This window comes from Varroa destructor, unplaced genomic scaffold (assembly GCF_002443255.2).
Source record: "Varroa destructor unplaced genomic scaffold, Vdes_3.0 BEIS01000004.1, whole genome shotgun sequence".
In the NCBI taxonomy this organism is placed as follows: Eukaryota; Metazoa; Arthropoda; class Arachnida; order Mesostigmata; family Varroidae; genus Varroa; species Varroa destructor.
The window spans coordinates 45960551-45985210 of record NW_019211457.1 but is presented as its reverse complement, the minus strand read 5'-3'; the positions used below and the strand labels follow the sequence as shown (position 1 = coordinate 45985210).

The following is a 24660-nucleotide window of genomic DNA, read 5'->3' as shown; positions in this document are numbered from 1 at the left end:
CAGAGCAGTGCATCAAACTTTTTCAACCTGATAAACAACAAGCGCCGCGATATACGAGTTTAGCTGCAAATCCAGCTACATAATTTAAATTGCAATGAGACATATGTTGATATAAGGTTAAACGTGATCTTCGAAAATTTGCTGAAAAATATTACAAGCGTTAGGTTTATTGCTTGCTTCCTTCCTAACATGTGATCTTTGACAAGATTCGCGTATTTTATTAGATCTGAATTACGTCATTATTAAATTAAATTACGTCAATTACTAAAATAAATAACAGTAATATTATCGAGAAGTTATTATAATCAAGCGAATAGCGTCAGATCTAAAATAATTATAGCTTTTCACTGACAAGCTTTCCTGCATTGAACTTCTAAGAACTACATTGAACCGAAAAACTCATGCTGACTATATAGAGATGCTAACTATATATAGGAAATCTTTATTAAATGTCACAGCCATAAGAAAAGCAGCGCTTATACCTCGCCGAGCCACTTTTTGCACGGCGTGTCACCTCAAATTAAAGAACTAGTAATGGTCAAAGATTTCATATGTACAAATCAACAACACAATCTTGTTGAGTTTATAAAACTAATTTTGGAGATTTGCCAGATATCGTAAATACGATACCAAGGACCAACAAGTGGCACCATGATTTCCGCCGGGGTTCGGAGCACGCAGATGTGTTCGTGGAAACCTGGTTCCCACCAGAATCTGCGGTGAAACTCCTGCCTGGCAAAGCAAGTGACGATGTATCTGTTTAGTCGGTTCGTCGTGTTCCACTTGTTGCTCCTCTTCGCACTCGAAGCAGAAAAAAACTTCAGCAACCTCCGTAAACATTTTCTTCAAGTTTCTAAGCTTGGTCTCGAAAGCTTCCGTCACCAAAACGACAATGTAGGTTCTTGGACAGTAATGGCGAGTTGACTAAGATGTTTTCGGGTTACTATTTCTATTTCCAGGACCTTTTTGCGGGAGAAGGCCTTGATACAATGAGGTTGTTGGAGGTTCTCTGCTGTAAAACTTCCCATAAGTTGTGCTCGGAGCTAGCTTCAGGTCAAACACGCTGAGAGCGTTTGCGAGGAACAAACGCTGAAGCCACTTGATCGCGGTCAACAATAGCTTTCTGCGTGCCTCGGTAACGCGCGCAGTGAAACCTCACGAAGAAAAACAACCCAAATTACGAAAACCGGGTTATATAGGTAAGGGGCAAAACAAAATTTAAAAAAAAAACGTTTAGAGAAAGAGAGGCTAGAAATTTTTGCACGTCTCTTTTCGAGATGGCAAATAAGCAGTCTGATACCCTACCAACTGATAAATGAATGATTGCGACGATCCGAGTAATGTATAACGATACTTCAACATTCTAACCTTTTCCGCCATGATGACCTAAGCAGAAGGCTTCTTTGAAACGTGCAGAGTCGCTTTCCCCTTCACCGTTCAAGCGATAAGACAGCGACAGAAGCTAAATGTGAGCACATTCAGAAATTTTACTACAGAACACACAGGGACTAGTAGTTGAAACTGCGGCTTTTCTGTAGACGATTCAAGAGTCGTCTGGACTTGTAATAACGAGACTATTTAGACAGTAGCAACTGCCTCTATTGCTACACATATCCAACCAATAATCTCGAATATTATCGTTTTGTCCGTTGCCTACCTGTTCCTGAAGTAGCGTAATGGGCGCGGGACTTGTGGGCCGTAAGCTGTTGGATCTTTGTTGGATAATTGCGGGCAATCCGCTGGCTGCCAGTGAGACCGACGACACGGACTCGGTGGCTGCTGGGGATATCGAGCGGGTAGTAATGCCTGATGACGGGAACTCAAGCGTCGTCACCGAAGATGACACCCGAACCTAGAAATTGCAAAAGGGAAAACTGTCGTATTAAAATGGGAGCTTGCATTAATCAAACTACCAATTGCTTATCCTTCTCTAAAACGTAGAAGCGATAACGGATTGCTTAAACGATCTATTGTCGAGTCGATGTTAGCAAAAAAAAATTATTTAAAATATTTGAAAAAATATTTGAACTAAGTATCTATGGCCTGCTCGGGCCTAAAGCCTTCAAACATCCTCTACAGTACGCAAAACTCTGTAACGAGCAGTAGCTTTAGCTAGTCTTGATATTTGGGTATTTGAAGATTCAGATTATATTATTAAAATATATGGAATATACAATAATGCTCATACCGCATGAGCAACCGCCTAACTCGCAATTGTGTAAGTTACAATTTGAATTAACTCAAATCTTTGACATATATGCACTGCCATACCTCTAACTTCCGAGCTCTAAGTTAAATCTCTAGCTAATTATTCTTGAATCATATATCGTCTCAGTAATAAAACATACGCATAGCCATTCCCATATCCAAATTATATATAGTCCTAGTTTCGGCTAGCATAAAATATTGGTAGGAACATCTGACAAGTAGGACGAAGTGCATACATCCTGTACAAATATCAATATATTTTACAGATAGAGTTAATTCATACTGTGATAATTCAAGGTAAACGACAACACAGCTCAGCGGAGATGAACATGTCCTAACAGGCTCCTCTTCAGCCTAGTGTTATCCTGGGGTAGGCTAATATTTCTGAAGCAAAAACACTGTTTCCTCTAAAAAGTAACAGACGTTGATTCTAAAGATCTGCACTCCATCTCCTTACAGCAGGCTTCTATCAGACGACAAATAACTAGTATACGCGATCTTGAACATCTTCGTTTACCTAAACCGTATCTCGTTTCGCATCCATCTTTGCCAGTAATGTTCTTTAGTGCGCTATACAACACGTTGCGGATACCTCGCTTATGCAGCACCACCTATAACGTTTCCAGTTGTACGTTTAATATCTCAGGCCTTGACTACCGCTTCAGATGGCTCATTCTCTCAGCACGAAACGAACTGGATTTACCCGAATCTGCTGAGTTTAATAGGCAGACACGTTGCTACTTTACGTTGCCATGGGATCTGCGCGATACCGCCGTTTGATCTTATTTTACTCTTAACTCCTGAATGATTCGGCACTGTTACGCTGATCAGCAACATAACGAAAGGATTCTGGAATGAACGCGACGAATAGCTACGATTAACCTGTGGATGCGCCCTTAAAACCGTTACCCAAACAGCAAATAGCAATCACTGGCAGGTTCAGTATTCTTGTACTGATCTGCTAATTCTGATTGCCTGATTTACCTCCTAGTGCATTCCTGTGGGCTGGGAGTGATCCACTGAACGCAATTCCCTGACCCGAGTGCTGCTCACAGCCTATTAGTTTTGTTATGGGCAAAGACGGAGAAATCAGGCAGTCAGAGGAAGCAGCGGCCTTATGTTCGATGCCTCATCGAGCACTTAACACGAGCTGGAACGTGCAGCCAATCCATGAACAGTTTCGGCGGCCGATGTATCGACGAGTCCTGGGCTATGCTGGCAGAATAGACATAAATGAATGGAACGGTATCACTAAGACCATTCGCTGATTTGTGTGCTGTGCCTATCATTATGAAGCCCATGCCGTATCTCGGCATCTATTCGATTAAAAGCAACGGGCAGGGTCAAACAGCCCACTTTTTACTCGCAATTCGGTCGGCACAAAGGGGAAAGGTAGTTGTCCCATTAACCAACCTATTTACATTTGTACACTGACTAACTAAAATTATTGTTTTGTCTAGTTATATGTTTGTGAAGGTTGTTGAGATTATTTTCTAATGCAAATACGTTTTGAGAAGCTTCTTTTTAAAGGAAAACAGGGCCATTACATCTTGGTGAAGTTTGGGCTCATTTCACAATGTATCTTCTTTTGTGGTCAATTTTTGTAGATAAGAATTACTTATTTTTTGAAACTGTCTTCAAAGTTGTACAAACAGGTCGCGGTTTACCATGTCGAAAAGTCATCCTTGAAATGTTTCATTCGTAGCGTCGAATAAATTTCCTTCCCTAAAACCAGGCCCTGTTACCGCTATCGATTACGTATAGATTCTGACGAGAATCTATAAGTTAACGAAAGCTTCATAAATAGAAAGTTATTCTAACTAGCAATGAAACCATATGGCTGTCTGAGTAAATCCATGATGGCGCAGTGAGCATTGCGTGATGGTGTACTACATTCTCGAAGTGTAGTTCTCATTTAATTGACTAAATTTAGACTTTCAATGCGGTAGTATTTCTTGATAATCGTCCAGAAGATCTGTACAACAAAAAACTATTAATCAGACCTTCATGATATCTAAGGCCAACCAAAAACCTCAGAGAATTTCTGAGTTCATACAGCCTACAGCTGTATGTACGCCTGTAGCACGTTGGCACTAGAATTTGAAGATCGGAGGAACTTGGTACAATAAAGCGACTCATCAATTTTAAACTTTTTATGTAAGTAACGTATGAACGTTTTTGTATTTGAACTTGAGTTTCCAGTGATCCGCCGCAACAGACCGACTGAAACTCGACGTTATAAGCGCAATTGGGCGTATAGGACATGACCGTGTTAGATTTGGTACGTGAACACCTCTAAGCAGTGGGATTGCAGCAGATTTGTCAACGTGATGTGTGCTGATATGCGACGACTTTAAGGCGATGACATTTTGTAACCTCTTCTAAGCGTTCAGTCTTATGAAAGACCTACTTTCTGAAAAGCGGGACCCAGACGAAACTTCTAGCAATAGAGTTTTGTTAGACAAGCTTTTCCTTAAAGCATCAGTACGTTGACGCATTGAAAGCAAGACAGAGTCGGTCCGGATTTTAGTTTATGCGTAGCGTTGACCAACTCCGAATCGCTTATCTAAATTAACTTCGCCGGGTTCACAACTTGATGCAAATAATATAGCACTGGCGCGCTGCGAGTTAGAGTATTACGTTGCATTCATAATTCCTTCGAGACTGCATAACTACACCGTCGTTTCGAACAAGTGAAGTTCTATCCAGTCATTTCTGGAGATAATCAACTAAAATATATAGAACTGAAGATATCTTCTCAGCGGTCTCTAGTCATCATCTGGAAGATGGGTGGCTTCGGTTCAGGCGAAATACTACCTTTTGGAAAATTTATCAACGATTTTATAATTATTCTTTTTATACCTTGCCAACCGTTAGTATGCACAGCCATACCTCAACGTAACGTACGGTAGAAATGTTTTGCAACCTTTTTTTAAAGAGGCTGGCCTTGAAGGTAGACGTAGCGGAGCTTATGGTTCGGACTAAATATAAAAAAAAAAACCGAATTTTGCTTCGAGGATCAATGATCGAAGTAAATATGGATTGTTCGTTAAGCGGTGGAGTACCTTCGACTGTGAGGCGTGAGGTGCGCACATGGTACAATCGCACCAACTCTCCCACATAAAATATCGGTCCTTATTAAGGTGACACTCGCAAAGGAGGTCATAAAAATACCTATACATTGTCGTTAATGCTGCTTTGATGCAAAAGTTCCGTTATAGGAATCAGAAGAAAGACAAGGCATGTTGAATCAGTCGGTTTACGCGAACACTGGTGCTATTAGTGCATCTGCTACAATTGTAAAATATCATGTAACAGAGAATACGCTATTCAGGCGAAACAATCATTCTTGAAAAACAAATTTATGTGAAGAAGCGATTTTAGTTTTTTTTTTACAAATCGTCTGTACAATCTGAGACACTGAATAAGTTTAGCCTAACCAGAAAAACTCGTCGTCGTTACACGAAATACACTTCTACTAGTTGTGGCCTCTTGATTAGCTGATCGGTTACATACGATAGAATTCAAACGCTGTCGAGAAATGCCTAAACTAAAGCCGAGTCGCAGAGTACAACAAGTACTCTTGATTATAGGGTATTCGAACGACCTCAGTGGATTTGTCTTAAGCACGAACCATTTTTTACGAGTAAACCACCATCTTGGTGGCGATCGAGCCTGTGAGAATTACAGTATCTCTTCAAATGTGCCCTTCGGGCTGCTGGAACCAAGCGAATTTCATTTGTAGGAGCATTTATAGGGACAAAAGCCTGCCATAGCCGAATGCGAAGAATGATCATTTGACGAAGCCGGGGGTTTATTTGAATGTTTACTTTATAAACAAAGTCCTCAAGGCTCAAGGATCCCGCGGTGAAAATAATAAGGTAGCTTCACCCTTTAGGCGGTTCAATATGTCAGTTTTCATATTCGACGTATTTGAAACGAGAGTTTAGAATGGTTTTTATAAGCTCGGAAGATTATTTAGTCGAGATTGTGTTTCTCGCATAAACTTAAAGAGCTCAGCATAAAGATAAGTGGATACAATCAATCGATTCGCTTTTTTTTTTTAAATTTTTTTTTTCTTTTTCCTTAGCAAACATATTTACTGAATACATCGGATTATTTTTATGGGAAAAGCCTTTTCATCGTTGGGGCGCAGTCTACACGTTTTTGCCTCATCCTATTGAGCCTGAATATAAAATTGGTTGTTTCTGTATACCGTTTCATCAGCAGCCATAGGGAATATTGTGCTTTCTGCTTGCAAATTACTGCGCCTCCTTTCAATTTTACCCATATTGTGATCTCAATGATAACAAATGTGGTCCATCTTACTTATTATTTGGCCTTTGATCCAAAAGTTGACGAAGAACGGAATTCACACGCACCCTCGAAACGTGGTTATCTCCGAAGTGATGCGTCGGCGTTGGTCCCGCTACTTCTATGGCGACAGACATAACACTTAAGAAAGTATCACAGCAACGGGAAGCTGCTCAATCAGCTGCGGCAGGGTTGAAAGAATAAAAATAAAAGAATAAAAAAAATAAATAAAATAAAATAAAATAAAAAGAAAGGAGAACCGACAACTCAGTCGGGGCCGTATGAGGTACTGTGAGCAAGGGAGATTTCTCAGCATCCACTCTCAAGCGACAGCTGGAGCACATCATACGGCGTAACGTATGGGGGAGGAAACTCATACAACTAGATTATTCAAAAAGAGTGTGTCAGAGAAAACAGGTAACTAGATGAGCCCAAAAATTGCTTTACTGATACAAATACTGCATAGCGTACGACATTCACGATCGCTCGTCTACCCGCTTCGTGCTATCCGACATCGATTACCATGCAAGTGCTACTGTTATATATCCGAGCCCCATAACTACGTTGACATATGCTGCACAGAATGGTACATGTGTTTGTACCATAAAAAAGTATATATAGCAATGATTATCCCAATGATAACAACATTAAACGCAAACGCTGATTCTAGGTCCTACAGAAGTCTGACAGCTCCGAGAGAAGCTCGAATTTCCAGGCTTACGAGCACGCACAAACTTGGTGATATTAACCGGCACCGAGTTTCACTACCACCGACATTTCAATTTGACCCGGGACCGAGAAGGCGCTATATTGAGGAAGTAGCTAGAAAAATAGCACTTTTAATAATATGAACCTCTGAGTGGCAGGCCTACGCTATTTGCTACCCGTTTAAACCTCATTATCCGTCGCGCCGGCCGTCTCCTCTGCTTTCGGTATCTGAAACTCCCGAGTTTGAGCCAGGATCCCGTCGAGCTCTACAGTTGCCACTAAGATCACCAGTCCACTACAACCCGTCCAAGCCTAGAGAAATTGTGATCTAGGCTCCGTAACTCTTTAATATGCGCGTCAAGGAAACCCAGCGCTTGAGGGCTCGGTATTTTGAATTGAGATAGGGTTAGATAAAAGCAACACGTGACTAAAAACGACAATAACAACATCGTTTGATGTCGTTAAGCATGTTGGCATAGACGAAAATTCTGTCTGACAATATCTGACAACGATCGTATATATTGTACTGTACAGTCATACCAGAATACCACACAAAAGCCATTCAATTTACGGAGCCTGTCCGATATGCTTGCTTCTCTGTGAATGTTTGACAATGTGAAATATCAAGCTAATCAGAAAATTTCGAAGAAACGAAAACAACGATTTTCCAGCATACATTTACTTAACACCAGAATGAAACCAGAAAGGGCAAAAGGGATAATATCAGAAGTCAATGCAATATGCCATAACCTTAAGCCAGGTTATTCGACTTATTCCGTATGTTTTCGAGTGCAAACATTTTTATAAGCTCGATTGTAGTCGATACGAGCGGAAGGAAGAACGAGCTTACACAATGATTGACAATATGGAGGCTCGCCTGGGCCCAGAATTACCGTTTCGCGCAATTCACTTCACCTCTACCCTAGTATAACTGGGTCAATCCCTTACCTTCTTTCCGACAACTATGGCTTTATTTAGCATCCAAGCATAGTCGAAAGCCGGCGGCGTTGTTATAACAAGCTGCGATGCAGCTGTAGATCTCTGAATATTTTTTCTATGTCTAACTTTACGCTGTTTGCCCTGTTACGTCTAATGCAACAAGGTTCTGTATAATAGAGATCTGTGATACGAAAGCCAGCGCTTTTTTCTGCCAATCAAAACATTTCTGTCCCGTACGCTAAAGGTTCATATCAGCCGTGGTCTGCATATTTGGCTTAAAATTCGAAATTTCATTCGCCTTGGCGCAAACAGTACAAACGTGTATGCGCGTGTATATCTCCTTGTCTTTCCATCGTTTCCTTAATATTTTTTGTTTCCTACTTGTGGGCGACATCGGCGTTGACAAGTCGTCACTGATTTGTAGTCGCGTCAACGAGGTCGCTCACAATATCGCCGGTCTAGCGAAAAGTCTATCTAAATGTCTGAAGTTGAGACAACATCGGAAAACACACGTGACTTCGTATATTTATTAGTAAGCTAGAATTCGAGATCGAACTTTGGGCGGTTTTTCTCCACGACTGGGCCACTAGGCCAACGGAAGCTGCGGCAAAATATATGTCGGAGACGACATCTGAGCAAATGGTCAGACATTTGTACGGTGTGAGTAAGATGGACAAACGAGGACGTGCTTGATTGCCAAAAAGGTTCCGCTATAACTGTGAACGGTATCCAAAGAGGGCATCCACGAACACGAGATCTCCTCTCGCTCTTGCATTTTTGTACTAAGGTAGTTGCAGCGTCTTCAGCAATGGTTATCGCAGTTGCCTTTATCATTGTTTCCTATGAAAGAACTACCGTATTAGCTATCACCCTGAGGTCTACCGCAGAACGCCGTTCTCTTTACTTTTATTTTTTTTGGTAGCTCTTCGTGGCTAGGAAAATCGTACTAGTAGCATCCACCAGATGAATTAAGTCAGCACCTTGTTTCGTGTTTCTGCATGATTATCGCTACGGGTATGGAATACCTTTTATAGTAGCGACTGAGAAGGTTATCTAGACTTTCCATGATTCCAGCGGACTGCTAACTGCTGCCAGTCGTAAAATGAATCTGAACGGGAAAAGATTGCGGGACATGTGTCTGCGGCAACGTGCCACTATGTAAGATAAAAGCGCAACAATACAAAACAGGGGCACCCTCATACGGCGTGGACGCGAGATGCAATTTTGTCCGGGAGAGGAACAAACCGGGAAAGTAAGATTTTCCAGTTGCTCTCACCTGTATATAAGAACGATGGCGGAGACCGTAGGTAAATAGTGAAGGATATCTAGAGGTCGACAAGAACGAAGGCTGGAAGTCTATGTAGATACGAGCATTAGCTTATAAATGATGAGCAATAAAGAAGATTTGCGTGAATATGTTGGTTCATAATAGCCAATGCTCATGATGTCGACATTTCAATACATTATAAAAAAGCATTCGAAGCAATTTTCGCCGAAGGACATGGCCAACTAGTAGGCAGTCGTCTAGTTTCACCCGAAATGCATTGTATCACCCAGGGTCAACACCATACATTGTGGTTATGTTCCGCATCGTCTCCAGTCTATGTGGGTATCTTTTCTAATCTGCACCCTAATGATCTCACTTGGATTTTCATCAATAACAAATGTCTGCACAACGGCCGCCAAAAAGGATATTTTCGGTAAATAGCACAAAATGGAGTGACCGAAAAATGGCTCTCCCTTCTATGTTACTTAGAATATTTGTGAAACTGCATAATAAGTCAGCTATTGCATACATTTGCATAAATCCAAGTATTTCATCTACGAAACTGTACCTAAACCGCGATACACCCTATATACATAGCCATTGTGTACCAATTACCAATTATGATTTTTTTTTTTTTATCTAAGTAGAACCCTCTAACACTTGCTCATAATTTTCTTCTTTCTACGCTTGAATCTGATTAAAATTCTCTATATGTATATTTAACTGATTGTCCGATGAGAAAGATTATCTTAACATACATAAACGTATCCACAAACACACACCGCATTGAATCTCTCCTGCGCTCTGTCTACGTATGTATGGCATTGAATGAAATTTATTGCTTTAATCTGTTCTTCGCACGTACCGTGGGCGGCTCGGAGACATCTTCGACGGTTCCCTCGTCCCCTTCCTCATCTTCAGACGATGAGGGTTCCAACATGACGGCACCGACGGTGGCGCTGACGTTGCCTAGTTTTTCTCAGGCGGCAGCGTCGAACAGCCTCCTCACGGGCCTCTTCGGCCGCTACTCTCGCAATGACCAGCAACTAATTGAGTGAATAATGGCAACTGTGGCCGCGCTAGTGGTAGCGACACCGACGAAACTTTACTATGATGATTACTTGAAGAAGAAGCAGAAAGACGAACGAGGAACGACCTGCGCGATCAAAAACTTCGATTCGTAGCAGTAGAAATATGTAGTATCAGGATTCGTGGTAATGCTATGGCACGCGCACACCGCCACGCGGAAACAGTACGCAACCTAACCATACATTTTCGCGAACACTAAATAGGACAGTGTGTTTAGTTTATAGGATAGTGTGAATTAAAAACTTCTCTGAAGTGTTGCTTTTCGACGTCCTTATCAGTGTCGCCTGGTCGTACCTGTCCACTGTTTCTGTCGCCGGCGGTTTGGCTGTTTGAGCCTGCTCTTTTAGCTTGCCTTTGCTCTTGGGACTACTCGGTAGCGCGACGCGTAACAAAACGCACAGATCTCGCTTGATTTATTTGATTCTCTCAGCTCGTATGTGGCGCAGAAGCGTTCCTGTTTTCTGTCTAGGACAGCTAACAGCGTACTAATGGAATGGATACTAATACGGGAAGGGCCGTTAGGTTGGTGTGTTTGATTTGCAATTGACTATTTGCAGTTCCTGTTCCGGACCATGATATTTTTGAATTTGCGTTTATGCCCTTCGGAATACTGCTTTGCACGAGGAGTGGCTGACCAGATAATTGATCGCGGGAATAGCTAAAATTTTCTCTTTGAGGAAAGAGCCCTTTGCGGAGAAAAGTTTCCACCGCAACAGCGGAAAGGCACTTGAGGAAAACGAATGACCTCGCGTCAGTTTAATTAGTTATAGTCAACACGTTCTCCCGCAAAGTACCAAGTTCGTTCACCGCAATTAAGTTATACACAGTAAATAAGAAACAAGCAGACTGGAAATTTTTCGGTATGTCTGTATGTGCGTGATAGAAATTTTACGCTCCTGATTTCCTCTCCTTCTTGCGTCGTCGCTGTTATCTGTTACGAAAACACCACCTATTTGACGTTTTCGTTTTCTTCGATCTGCGTTTTTTTTTGTCTACTCCGCCGTTTGTCCTGCCCTTGCTATGACAAATGGTGGTTCAGCGTTACGGCCTACATATGCCTCGATTCGTAGTAGCGAAAATGCTCGCTGTCTCCTCTTTCCTTCATCGTCAGGGGGTCTAAATAACAATTACTCACTAGCCGAATTTTGTCCTGATATACCTTCGATTCTCACTAGCGATAGGTTGTCGATATTTCTATTGACATTGTAAGCATCCTTTTAATATGAGCTTGCCGCAAAGCGAACCACGGTCTCGGAATACGCCCACTACTATGTTGTTGTGATTGACTTGACGGTAGCTCAGCTTACAAGGCTCTATCTGGAAAAGAAATCAGAACGGATAAACCAGAAAAATAGATATTAGTCAGTTACGTGCTGATACAGATTCTAGAAATAGGTGTAAAAAAAACATCTGTCGGGAATTAGACAAGCTCGTTTTGAATAAAAACGAAACAACTGTTATGCGTTATATACATAGGTTAATAGGTTATGCGTTTATAAACGGTCTTAAGACTGTGACGATATTCAGTAAAATTTTATAAGAAGGAATGTTTGAACTATTTAACGTAATTTAATATTTGACAGATATATTAAAGATATATACATTAATTTCAATATCGTTCATGTTTATTTGTTTATTATACCATGTTTTCTTTTTTTTTGCTGGTGGTCCACAAGCCCCGGTCAACTATCTGTCTTATCTAACACTATTTCACTTAGTGTATTGTAGTGCTCTTAATCTCAGACTGAAGTAACTAAACGGCGGCGTGGTATTTGAAACTCAACTAGATCCTATCAGTATCTGAGCAGTTGTAAAACGCATCGCAAAATCCTAATCTAAGACCTTATCATGCTCCAACTCACTGGGATGAATTATGGAAATAGGCCAGGATACCGCTGGTCCTGAAGGTCTAATCAATTTTTTGCATCATATGTAAACAGAGATCATAATTTTTCATATGAATGTATTCAATAGCTCTGACTGCGACATGACACGTTTCCCCCGTTGTGTGACGCCAGGCTTCATCGATACAGATCTATTGTTGAAGTCATAGTATGTATTGCGGATTGTAAAATTGCGCTGGCTGACGTAATAACCCAGGATGAATAGGGGAGAACATGCAAAACTACCGAAACATATTAAATCCACTAATTCTACATTGTTGCACAATGTTTTTTTTGCACAATTTCGAAATCTCTATAAAGCCAGCTTCATTCGATTGTTTTCGTGGTAGTTCCCCCAGGTGTTTTTCAACATTACCGAAAACGCCACGTTTCGTAGCCCCCGTACGAGCAGGCAGCTGGGAATATGGTCGTATCAAAAAAAAATACCTACCGTCTAATTGACTATCGTTTCATAGGTAGCTTCTTTCCACTAGGTCTTACAGGCTTTTGGCCTATTTCATGTTGGTGGCAATAGTGGAATCTATAATATCATATGGGTTGTAATACTTTGGTATTGGTTTTCCCGCCGATCTTTACGTTGTGTTATTGTTGTCAACGTACCCTGTCAAGGTTTACATGGTTCGGCTAGTGTACAGCTCAAGCACAAAGCCAGCGCAACACGAGAGAAGGCGCTTTTTTTCACTGCTTCGGGGTTCCTTCCTGCTGTTTGGTAATCTCCTTTCTATAGGCATCTTATCGCCTTGTCTATAATTAGCTACGGACATTGTGCGAGACCAGGATGAGGTGTATCCTCTTGTTGACAGGTCAGAGCGTCCGTGACGGGCGAACTCTGAGGCTATAATTGCCAACGATTCTGCAACAGGAACATAATTTCTTTGAGGGACCGAGTGAGTCATCGAACGACTAGGGGTTACTCGCTCTTGTCGCATGGCCGCTCGCTTTCGCTCGGTCATTGGTTACGGGAGTTAACCAGGGCAGGAGCGGTGGAAAAGGCGGTAGCAGCAGCGGCGGAGTCAGCTACAAGCAAGCGTTCTTCTCGGCAAAACCCGTCGCTAGGAAAAAGCTATCTCTGCTGTCGATGCCCGAGTATATAGCTGTTCTTCAACGATTTTCGTACCAGTCACTCACGCGGTGGCACAATAGCTCAGTAGTCGGTTAGCCGACTAGTATCGAATCGTCGATCGGAAGGTTCAACAAAATTACTGGCAAAGCGTACCTCTCAGCCGCTAACTGATCAGCCGGATATCCCGGCACACCGATTTCGCTATATATCAGTTCTCCTCATTGATCGTAATCCTTCAACTTTAAATCGCTTTCTCTTTTTTTTGGCCTTTTAGCCCCATTTTGGAAGCAGACGGGTATAGCTCAGCAGGGGAAGGGGTTCTACGCCTGCTACCCGTAGATTTCTTATATATTTTTCTTGTCACGTCCTTGTCAACGAAAATTCTATACGCTCTATCATCGGGGTCCGCCCGATGTGTTGCTATGTAGAAAACGGCCGTGAAACTGTTTAGTGTAGTCCACAGTAGGCTTCGCCTGCGTCCAAGGAACCTCTTGCTCCTATCCACCTCATAACATTGATTTTGACGGCCACCCGGGAGCTTCGGTTCGACGGGGATCGGGCGCGGGATACAAAGACTGGCCATCGTGATGATGATCTGGATGCTCCATTGCCTAGTCTGCTGGGCTATTTCACACGGGTCGTCGTCGTTGGCTTTGGAGGTAGATGCCTAGCTAGCAACGATTTGCCCTCTTCGCAAGTACTTGCGCCGGCAAGAACAGTTGAGCAACGACCAATTTCCAGCAATGCCAACTAACGCGTTATCAACAGACTAATACAGGTGTATCGACTAATACACAAACACATGGATGCTCCATGTGTCCCCAAAGAGGAGGGTTCTCTACTCACTAAAATAGCAGACCTCGTAAACTAACAAGTTTGGTTTCCACTGTAGCTCGCTTGTCCTCCTTGTTGGTCCTGCGCACTGCTATCCACTCATTGTCTTATTTTATCGACTAAACAGGATGGCCAAGTGTACGTACGCGAACCGCTAGCGTGAACTCGTATTGTGACTACCGTATTGATAGTACTAACAGCTTTTTCCTTTCCTCTGTGTCATGTCACTTATTCGTGGAGATAGCCTCGTTAGAGTCATCCATTAGGCATACTCAGAATACTCGGGAGTAGAATCAGTGACCATGTTGGATACATTTGTGCATAGGTCTACTCAACCTCACCCCATTTCGTCCAAGGATTGCAGACGTTGCTTTATCGTCTCGGCAAAATCAGCTTTTCCCAATATTTCCGCCTACATAAAATAACCATTGGTTCCCCGCAGCGGGTCACAATCTCGCGGCGCCTCAAATCTCATTGCATTATTCTATATTGTCGGCTCGCCCTCGGCGTTGCTGTGGTTCCCGCTGATTCTGGGAACGCATGATTTGATAATATAATCGTATAACTAAGTGTGTTTCGTGACAGACGCGCTGCTTATTGACTTATGATTGACTGTACAGTATGACATCGAGGCAGGAAAACGGCGAATAGAATAGTAAGGGATGAATTTAGCCCGCGAACCCAGCTTCTATCGAATGATCTTTGCAGTTGGCAATGCTGGCTGAAACTCGCAGGACTTTAAGCAATCATAGAGCATCTTAGTACAGTCGTGGCTACCAATACCCGCCGTACACGTGGTAGTACCCGTGACCTGACATATACATATGTATCGTTCAGGGTTATGTGTGAGAGGTAAAACGCCTGACATGTTAACAACATCGGGGGTCCAGAGGAGACCGACGTAACGAGCCAATGCCAAACTACAGTGTATTAATCACTGTGTGTATAGACTCCATAAAGAATAACGGCATCGTGGAAAACAACTGCCTCAGTCCACTCTTCTGCTGCTCTCGTGTTTAGGCCGAAACACCCTCGATTTAGCTTGTCTTTGAATAGAACCCATAGCGTGACCTATTATTCTTTTTAGCAACAGGAGGGTTTACTGCGTCTAACTGGGCGCGAGTGGACGTATGTGTGTGAGCATTCCAAATGTAGCAGATGTATTCTGTGAGGCCGATCACGTCGAGCGGACGGTCTCTCGAGCTGGCTGGCAGTATGTACGGCCATACCCCCGCGTCTCTTCCTTCTTCAGAGTTACTGCTGCAATTCTTTCATTTGTGATCGACGAAGTCAGCACGAAATACGCAACAGTTGATTTTAGTATTGAGCTATTCAAGTCCTAGGACGTTCGGAGCGGGCAGCCTGCTTCCGCCTGTGTGCTGCTAGGGATCCAAAGGACAGCGGGACAGATTCGGCCAGCCACCTCTTTGCACTGTCTGTTTTATCCTACCACTGCGATGACAATAACTAAAATACATCAACTACTAGATCCCCATCTGGGTGGCCTGCATCCGACTAGGATCACCAACGCAGGCCGCCATATTGACGCAGCGGGTTTTCACAACAAACAAGCTGTTCAGCGTCGATTGTAGCCATTTTCGTCCATATATTGTGGATGCTCTTATTGTATGGATGCATGCAAGTTGATCCCAATGGCGAAGGCGAGAGGAAACAACCGGACAGGCGTGAAGTATAGCCTTCTCTGCGTAGTCAGAGCTGGTTGAGAGATACAATACGATTCCACGCTGCTATTTACACTTAGACTCGTAGATGCGCCCATGTTCACGGAGCAAGCCTATGTATAGATTAAAAAATATCTATCATAACGCCAATGTCAGTCAATCGGCCCATGGGAGTCGAGGTAAAATGTTATTCAGAACTCAATCGAGTAAACACCATCGGAGGGCAGCGTGAAATAAATTGAGTCACATGTTCTATTATTAAGAACGATTATCGCCATAACTTACTTAGTTTAAACAGAAATACATCATGTCGCGCACAAGTCAACTGAAACTCGCTTAGTGTGTATTATACTTTATGTAGAACGTAGACGCTCCCGACAATTCTATACATCGAATTTTGCAGATTTCAAGATTGATCTAAGATCTCTGGTTCATCTCTCATTTCTAAACCATATTATGAAATGCGCAGAAGTCGCTGCCCAAATAACGATAAGTACAAATCAAATATATCATGCTCAGGGTTTTTGTCTGTTTTTCTCGCTATATTTCTACAACGGAAACAGTTTCGTTATTTCGCTCTTGTGCTCGATGCGGAAAAACGGGACAGTAATTACACACAGCTTTCAACTGTACAATTTAAATTAAAGCACATCATCGAGCGTCCGGAAATGACAACGGGGCATCACGCATTAAATAGAACGTTTAGCGAAATGGACTTTACGACACTGCAAAGGGCAAATATTGGTGGCGGAATATTTTAGCCCAATGCAAACAAATGGCAGCGATATAATAAACACGCAACAATTAGGGAACGTACACTAGATTATATATGCGGCGTATTATTTAATCGATACAAACAAACTCTGGTTGATTGTTGCTTATTCATTGCTTGTAGTATCGACTCTTTATAACTTAATTTTTATTCTCCATCAAAATCAACAATTGTAGACCATCTCACCAGATGCATCAGCGTCTCACTCATAAGTACCTTATGTTAAGTAGCCTGTACTAGTGCTATTTGTAGCAGTATCAATAGTTCCTCCATGGCTGGCATCTTTGCCTAGTTAAAGCTGCTACTTCGCTTCGAAATTCCACGCTGTTCTACTTCAGTCCTTCAACTAGCAGACAATTTCACCATTTATATGACATTAAGCATTCCTCTTTTACAAAGTCCTTTTATACCCCATTCTGGGACACGTCGCCATGCTATCCTCAACACTTGTTGGATCCGCGTCTTGCTCACTTCCTTCTCAACCGCCTCTCCTAACCGACATCGCCCCTAGCGCTGCACGTTCTCTCGCTACAGACGATGAATATACATACATAGCTATAGCATTATATGCTTGTAGAGCAATTACGTACCGTCCCATTGTTGGAGCTAATCACCGTGTTCTATGGCTACCCTACGAACTGCCCCTGACACTGGTTCCGAGCGACAGTACAACACTACGCTATACGTAGAGAAATAATCCGAGGCAAACTCTAAGAACCCCTAAATGTTCCGAGTAGAGAAAAAGAATGATAAAACGGTAGAGTGTGCGGGTGTAAAAGAGAAAAGAGCCATAGGAAAGTCCGAGATCCGAATGTAAGTCTGTAATGATTCCAGTTTCGTTTGCACTCCGTTGCAGTCCGTAGCGAATTTTCGCACAGAGGGACAAACGCTGACGGAATATTAAGGCACGAATACTTTATATTTACTTTTCGTTTTGTTATCGAAATCCCTTTTAACCATAACGTTACGACTACAACCGGCGTAAGTTCTATGAAGATCAAAGAAATAGAAGGAACGAGAGAGAAGGTGGATTAGCGAAGCACAGATTCAACATCGTCGTATTACGTTCAGCGTATTCAGGTGACGTTCGGATGCGCTCGCGTTGTCGTATGCTTTCGGCGCTCATACCCCCAACCTTTCCCCATAGAAGAAGCCGATCTCCTGTCGCCGCCATCGCCGCTGACAACGACGAATCTACTGCCACTATCCCCCCTCCCCCATAAAATGAAATTGTCCTTCATTTCGATTAGGGTAGAACTCTATCGACATAGCTTGAGCCAGCCAGACTTACAGTTGTGTTCGTAGCTCGCTTCAGAAAGGTGTCTACAACGGTAAAATACAGGGGCAAAGCAGACATAATTAGAAAGAGGAGGGGAAAGGATGCGTTGGAAGAAGATGTAGACGCCATCTAGGAGAACAGAATGAGATGGAATTTGATTGAATTTGTGTATACGCTTCGCAGCGTTCCTGTGCAGTTCTGGCACCGCTATGAAAAATAATATTGTGAACGCTTTGTCAATAGGAGCCATGCTTGTTGAACTTATTGGCGTGCAAATATGCCATTCGTGATGCCCAAGGCAAGGTGTCGTAAAATATTTAGTGAGAAAATTCGGCGGCAGCGGTATGAAGCAAGCCAGAGGAAAGACACGAAGTAGTCGCGTGATCTTTGCATACATCATGTTTTTACAGAACCTAGGAAGCAAGATGTAGAGCATAAGATCATGTCAAAATAAACTAATTTTAAAGGATAGATGCGGCTAGAGAACACTCGTTACAGCGGAGGTACTTAGGTACAAGGTTGATATAGCTAACGGCTCCAACTGCATCAAGAAGCAGTCTTGGTGGAGGTTCAGCCCATCCGTCTATTTGAAGCCCATAAAATGGTCTGCTTTCTTCCCAGAGAGGGGGTCCCACTTGATCAGTAAACGCATACATTATATTAATATATTTGTCAATTTAGTTCTTGAATTTTCGCTTAGAAAGGGATGCCTTCGGTAGCTTCTTTCATAGCTGTAGAAGCGTACTATTCTCGCGCTTCTTTCGGGCCTTGGCTTTTAACGTGTTGACAATAGTAGTGGAATAAATAACGGGGGCTAACAATCCGACAAAAACAGGGGCATTTCGAATACATTCGTTCTGCCGTCAAATACCTTTGCTTTGACCTGATGTAAAAGACCTAAGAACTTTTATAGTCTCAGTTTTTTTCACTTATCACACAAATGGCAAGGTTAAAACAACAACCGACATAATTTATAGTTGAGCCTATTTGCAGAGTTGAATTTGTGTAACTGCTACTTTTTTTAAGACACCGATACCTCTTTTGCAACAGAAATGGTGTTTCAGCTTATCTTATTCAATCTTTCAATTACAAACAAAGGTGTTTCCTCACTTGTTTTTACGTAATTTTTTTAGAAAATTATTAGTTTTCCTGTTGGATAAGATGTCTCGTTTTTATTTTGGCGTTTGCTTTATTATAACTATTTTGACCGAGAAACCACGACCCATTTATGCTTATCTGCATTTCAAAATACATATTGACAAAAAATCAATTTAAATGAACCAAGTTGAAATAGTGTATTTTTTATGTTTAATATTAACATCTATATGCTATCTGTTCCGAAAGCTTTAGTCCTATTGTGAGTCCCTAACTAATAGATTGAATAACACGCCAATTAAGCCATTCTGTAATTATCACAGCAATATGAGCAGAGATCAGTAAATTTGCCCATAATCTATGGCAGTGTTACGTATTCTGGGCATTGGAACTGATATACTGATAACAACAGTTGCTCACGACACTACGCCGCCGCGTTAGCAATTTGGGTTCTGAAAATTATGGACACTTTATGGGTCACCACCCATTCCGCATCCTAATAATTGTTCAATATTCGTTTTAGAAGTTAAATGGTTCACCAGCCTAAAAAATAACCTTATTTGAAGAAATCATTATGTAGATATATATATATATATATATATATATAAGAAGTAACAGAATGTTAGCAGAACTCTCCAGTATGATTAAAAATCTCACAGAAATAGATAAGCAAAGAGCAACGAATTGTACGTATTTATTTCTTTAGCCTCGTTTCCGTACAATAACTGACAGAGCAAAACATTGGATTAATAGGTTCCACGGTCATTATCTTGCCTTAGAGCCTATCTAAAAACAATAACCTGGCAGATCTTCTGCAAACAGCCCTCCCCAACGCGGCCCGTTTTCAAACAACGAAAGCTGCGTCGTTTTTGCAGTGCTATCTGCCGGCCTGCCTTGATCGGTGCTGAAACTCTGTGACGGATAACCTTTCACTCATCCAAACGGAGACGAAGAAGAACACTGAACAGGCCATGGGCCGATAGTGCTCCTCAATCGATAAGGCAGCTGAACGAGTATGGCACGGATGATCATTCCGTTCGCTGACCAACAGCCTCTGATCAGTAAGCACGAGGGTAAGAGCGCTGAGAAGCATGCACGGCGCCCGAAGCAGATAGGCCTCAAGGCGTCCACGATGTACGACTTAGACAGACGGTCGATTGGGGCGGACAACCCAGTGCGCGTATTCGTTCGTTTCGAGATAATGAACTTCGCAAGCATATGTTTAGTAACAGCGTCACAGTATTGACATTGTACAAGTAAGACATTCGCCTTTACGCACATATATTTCAACAAATACCTCTGCCGATAAACATACTCTTCTGCGGACAATGTAGAAGCCGAATAGAATAAGCCCAATTTCAGCTTCGTTAGGCTATGTTAGCACTATGCTAGCCCTAACCACATTTCGTATTGAGTATATATATATATATGTTATGTTTACGTTTTATTCAAGTTTATTCTTACCTGGGGTTTACGAGCGGTTAATGAAAGAAAGGCTACACCATTCTTGTTATTCGATGTTGTATAAGAGCCAGATCTGTTATAGTCTGCATGTAGAAGTATCCAATATTTGGCTGTATAATTAGTACACAATCTGCTGACTAATATAAACGTACGCGTAGACAAAAGCGGCCATGCTTTACAGGAGACAGGCCACCCACAATAGGGAGGTACTCGTACACTACATAATTACCACTGGCCAAACGCTCGTGAGGGTGTGACTGATGCTGGGCAATGTCGAATAGCTTATTACGTTCGTTCCAGCTGCTGCGCTCATAGCCTGACGCGTACCACGCTAGTTCCCATACGGAAATAGACCCAGAACACCGAGTGTATCTATAACACGAAAACTCGGATAAACTATCCTTCTTAGTACACGAATGGTCGTATCTTAGCATCCTGTAATACAATGATCATTGATTCATTTCATTTCATAATCAGTGTACATACAGTCCCTTGCTTTTGGAAGGTGGCTGCTCCGGTCTTGGACAACCTATTTTATCTGCAAGTTTAATTAGATCATATATTAGGAATAACCTCAAACAAATGGAAAAGCTAATACGGCAATGAAAACAACATGTGCTTTGTCTCAGAGTCAAAAATATCCATTCGGAGCTGAATTTAGTTATACCCATCTTCACTGTTGTAGGCTGTTATTTGTAAAGTACAGTTAAGTACTGGTAAAGTAAAGGTAAAATTTACAAATAAATAAACTCTATCGTGTATCTAATAAAGCTATTCCAATCGAACCAATTGTACATCTCCAATTGTACAGGCCTCAAGTAAAAAGTCTTCATTTAAATTATTCATAAAAGCGACTTCTTGCTAATGATTTAGAGCTTGAAATCGTGGTAGCGGCGTTGCTACAAGCGATATTATACTCCACGTTTGATCGGACTCAGTCAACATACTAACTCATATGAAGCGCATTGCTTCGATCGTTCCTATCCTCATAAAAATTATGAACCTCATTATAATGGGTGTATATATATATATATAGCAAAACAACGATATGTCGTTGTTTTCGTTATTCTTCAAAATAGATAATAAAGGAACATTCGCTTATATCTAGGGGAAATCGCTTAGGGAAATCCAAGGTTTTATTAGAACAACACCTATTTCGTGTAGCTGCTGATGTACGCTACTACCCGTTTCGTTTGAAGCATGGCTATTTTTTCATGATTGTCTACCTAAAGCCCGTCGAAGCTAACTGATCAGATAGAACTTTTAATCGCTAATGTGACTCACGCCCCTCCTCTTTGTTTTCAAAGTCAGAATGACTCTGCCTTCTCTCATTACTAAGTACAGCGACTTCCAAGACAGGATGATCGTGCCATGGAGGGTACTGTACGAAAGCTGTATGAAAGTTTTGCTGACCGAAGATCCTTAATAAGTACTGTCGAAGAATCATCAAATTTATTACAACAAAAAAGAAAAAGTTGACAGATATTGCCTAATCCTGCCTGATATGGTAAGTATTACTTAATTGTACAAACAGGTGAATCTTGTCAAAAAGGAAAATCGACTAAAAGTAATACCACCATAGATTACGGTCCAGGTTCGAATCCGGGCATAGACATATTTCGCGCTGAAATCCTGGACGTCTAACGACGATACTACGCGTAAAACTGGAAACACTAATGTTGTATTCATCTGAATGTTTCGTGTAATTCCTTCTAAGGAAATATCGATTCTTTACGATTTACGAGACAGCTCCCATAGCTTAAATGCATAGAACAATGGATCTGACAAGACCTGGCGGAACTTCTCGCGACTGACTAAAGACGTGGAACGACCATAACACGATCGCGTGTTCATTTAAAGAGTTCGCGCTATCCGCACCAATCTGCCTTTGCGCGAATTGTTGTATTTACTAGCACTTACGTACGATCTGCGGTCAACTGAAAATGTTCACATGAGGCATAGAAAGGCGTCACCATACTCGAAAATCGGTCGCAACATGACGCACAACGGTCTTCGTTGCATAGAAGAACAATTATAATTGTCTTCATACGGAGATGCCGTGGGAAAAGGACCTAACTTTGAAGGAGGATCGGAAGAGAGGAGAGGAATGTCTAAGGCGCGACACTTTTGAATATACATAAGTACATACAACGTTTGGCGAATAACGAAGAAAAATTGGTAGGCGAGAAGGCATTACTGGTGCTCGGCTGGGTTTTTTTCCTGTTGGAGTGCGGTAGTTACGTTTCAATTAGAAAAAAAAAATGGATCAAACAACAGGAGAGCAAATGCACTGCACTGCACTGCACTCAAAACAGTCGCCTTTGGAAAGGGTAAAAAAAATGAATGATTCTACCAAACGATCATGAGCTACCCGAAACAAAGCGTTGAAAGAAGCCGGATGCTATTTGCGAGGACACAAAATTGTACAGTTGAGTCATTTTGAAGTTATTTAACAGTTCAATATTGGACGCATTATACAAGACGAGCATCCCATACACCGCGGACACCCGAAAACATTCGAAGCCGGTGAGCAGCATAAGCGGGCTCGTAGATATATATGCTAATCAATACCTTTTGATAAGCTTACGTTGGTCTCTAATGATGATATCGAACGACATAGTGGACTGCATGAGGGTGTCGTCTTCCATTTGTAAATAGCAGACTTTTTACTTCAAATACGCGGGCACTCTGTCCTAAACGACCATAGTAGTAATGTCCCGTGGATTAGGATAATTTCTTTTCTTCGGTCAGGCCTAGTCAGACTAAATGGCTAAAAAAATAAGTAATTAGACCTGAAAGTAATGCAAATACACCACCAAAGTATCATGCACCAGAGGCAGCCTTAACACATACACGAGAAGCCTCCTCGGTATAAAAACGTATATCTTCTTACATCTCGTACCGTGTTCATCTATTGCATAGGGCCTTATTAGCGTACAAACTAATCGTCGCAATAGTTCTTTTTATGCTACATTAAAAATGTATATAAAATATGACTCTTCACGCTAAAATACGTAGAACGCTTAGCATACTCCCAGATAAACGAGCTATATTAGATTTACGCTTATGTCTGCCAAACGAAGGTTGGCGTTAAATGTGGGTCCACGATATAGAGAGTCGATGGTAGGCAGTTTAGTTCTGTACCTGTAGGACAAGATCAGGGTATCGCTGGCTCAAGTTTGGATGCATATACACACACATCTTATGCTACGACCTTCAGATCGAGGTATGTACAGATTTGAGGCAAGACGTACACAAAAAAAAAAGTCCATGCGCTTCGATAAACGAATTGGCCAAAGGTGAGATTTCACGAATGTAGTATTAGTGCTTTTGAGAGACTCATCGTTCAGGCCTGATTAACATCATCACCCCGTCAACCTTTCCCGCTTTTTATCTCTGGGAGCTCCTGTGTCGTTTATAAATAGATTGTTAGTTTATGAGATCATGATCATTGTATAATGTTTATGGTCTTGTTTGTGTGACAGAGACGCCTTAGGACCTAAAAATCTACTATGGAAATTTATATATGTTTATATTTTACTTTGGTTGCTTTTCTATGACCATGATCTTAACTGTGGGTGCATTAGAGCCCTATCATTACCGATCGACTTACTTCCTGTCCAGAAGAGAGTGACGACTCTAAATAGATCATCTGTATGATTTGAAGGTGTGACGATTTGGCAGAGCCATTACCGAGGGCTTAACTGCTCAGTCCACAAAAATGCGTATAAAGCAAAAGCCATATTTCAACCGCACAAAGTCATCTATTTTATAACAGGTTTTTGATCAATATATTCTACCTACACAGAGAGGCGGAGCGCAAATATAAAAAATGTTGCTCGATATATGGCCAGAAAAAAGAACATAGCTTTGTTTTGTCGGCCAATACATATAAACGTTTGAATAAAACGGACAGTCAAAGCTCAAGTTCTACTAAAAATCTCACCAACTTGTCCTATAAACGTCCTGATTCGTCTTTTAGCCTTCCTCAATGAAATTCGGTCCAAGTCGTCATTCTTTATTGAACAATTCTGCGATTCCA

The 24660-nt window shown here is 41.8% G+C and overlaps 1 protein-coding gene across 2 annotated transcripts in view; it reads right to left on the bottom strand.

Annotated features, from left to right (window-relative positions):
- Positions 1-24660, bottom strand: part of LOC111249106 (calcium-dependent secretion activator-like) — a 64477-nt gene that overhangs the window by 19225 nt on the left and 20592 nt on the right. For both annotated transcript variants that reach the window (XM_086987186.1, XM_086987185.1), the window contains 2 exons: positions 10302-11842; positions 1658-1852 (listed from right to left, as the gene is read on the bottom strand). In XM_086987186.1, the coding sequence (XP_086843312.1) occupies positions 1658-1852; positions 10302-10376 (270 nt within the window). In that variant the 5' untranslated portion in view covers positions 10377-11842. The remainder of the gene's footprint in view (positions 1-1657; positions 1853-10301; positions 11843-24660) is intronic.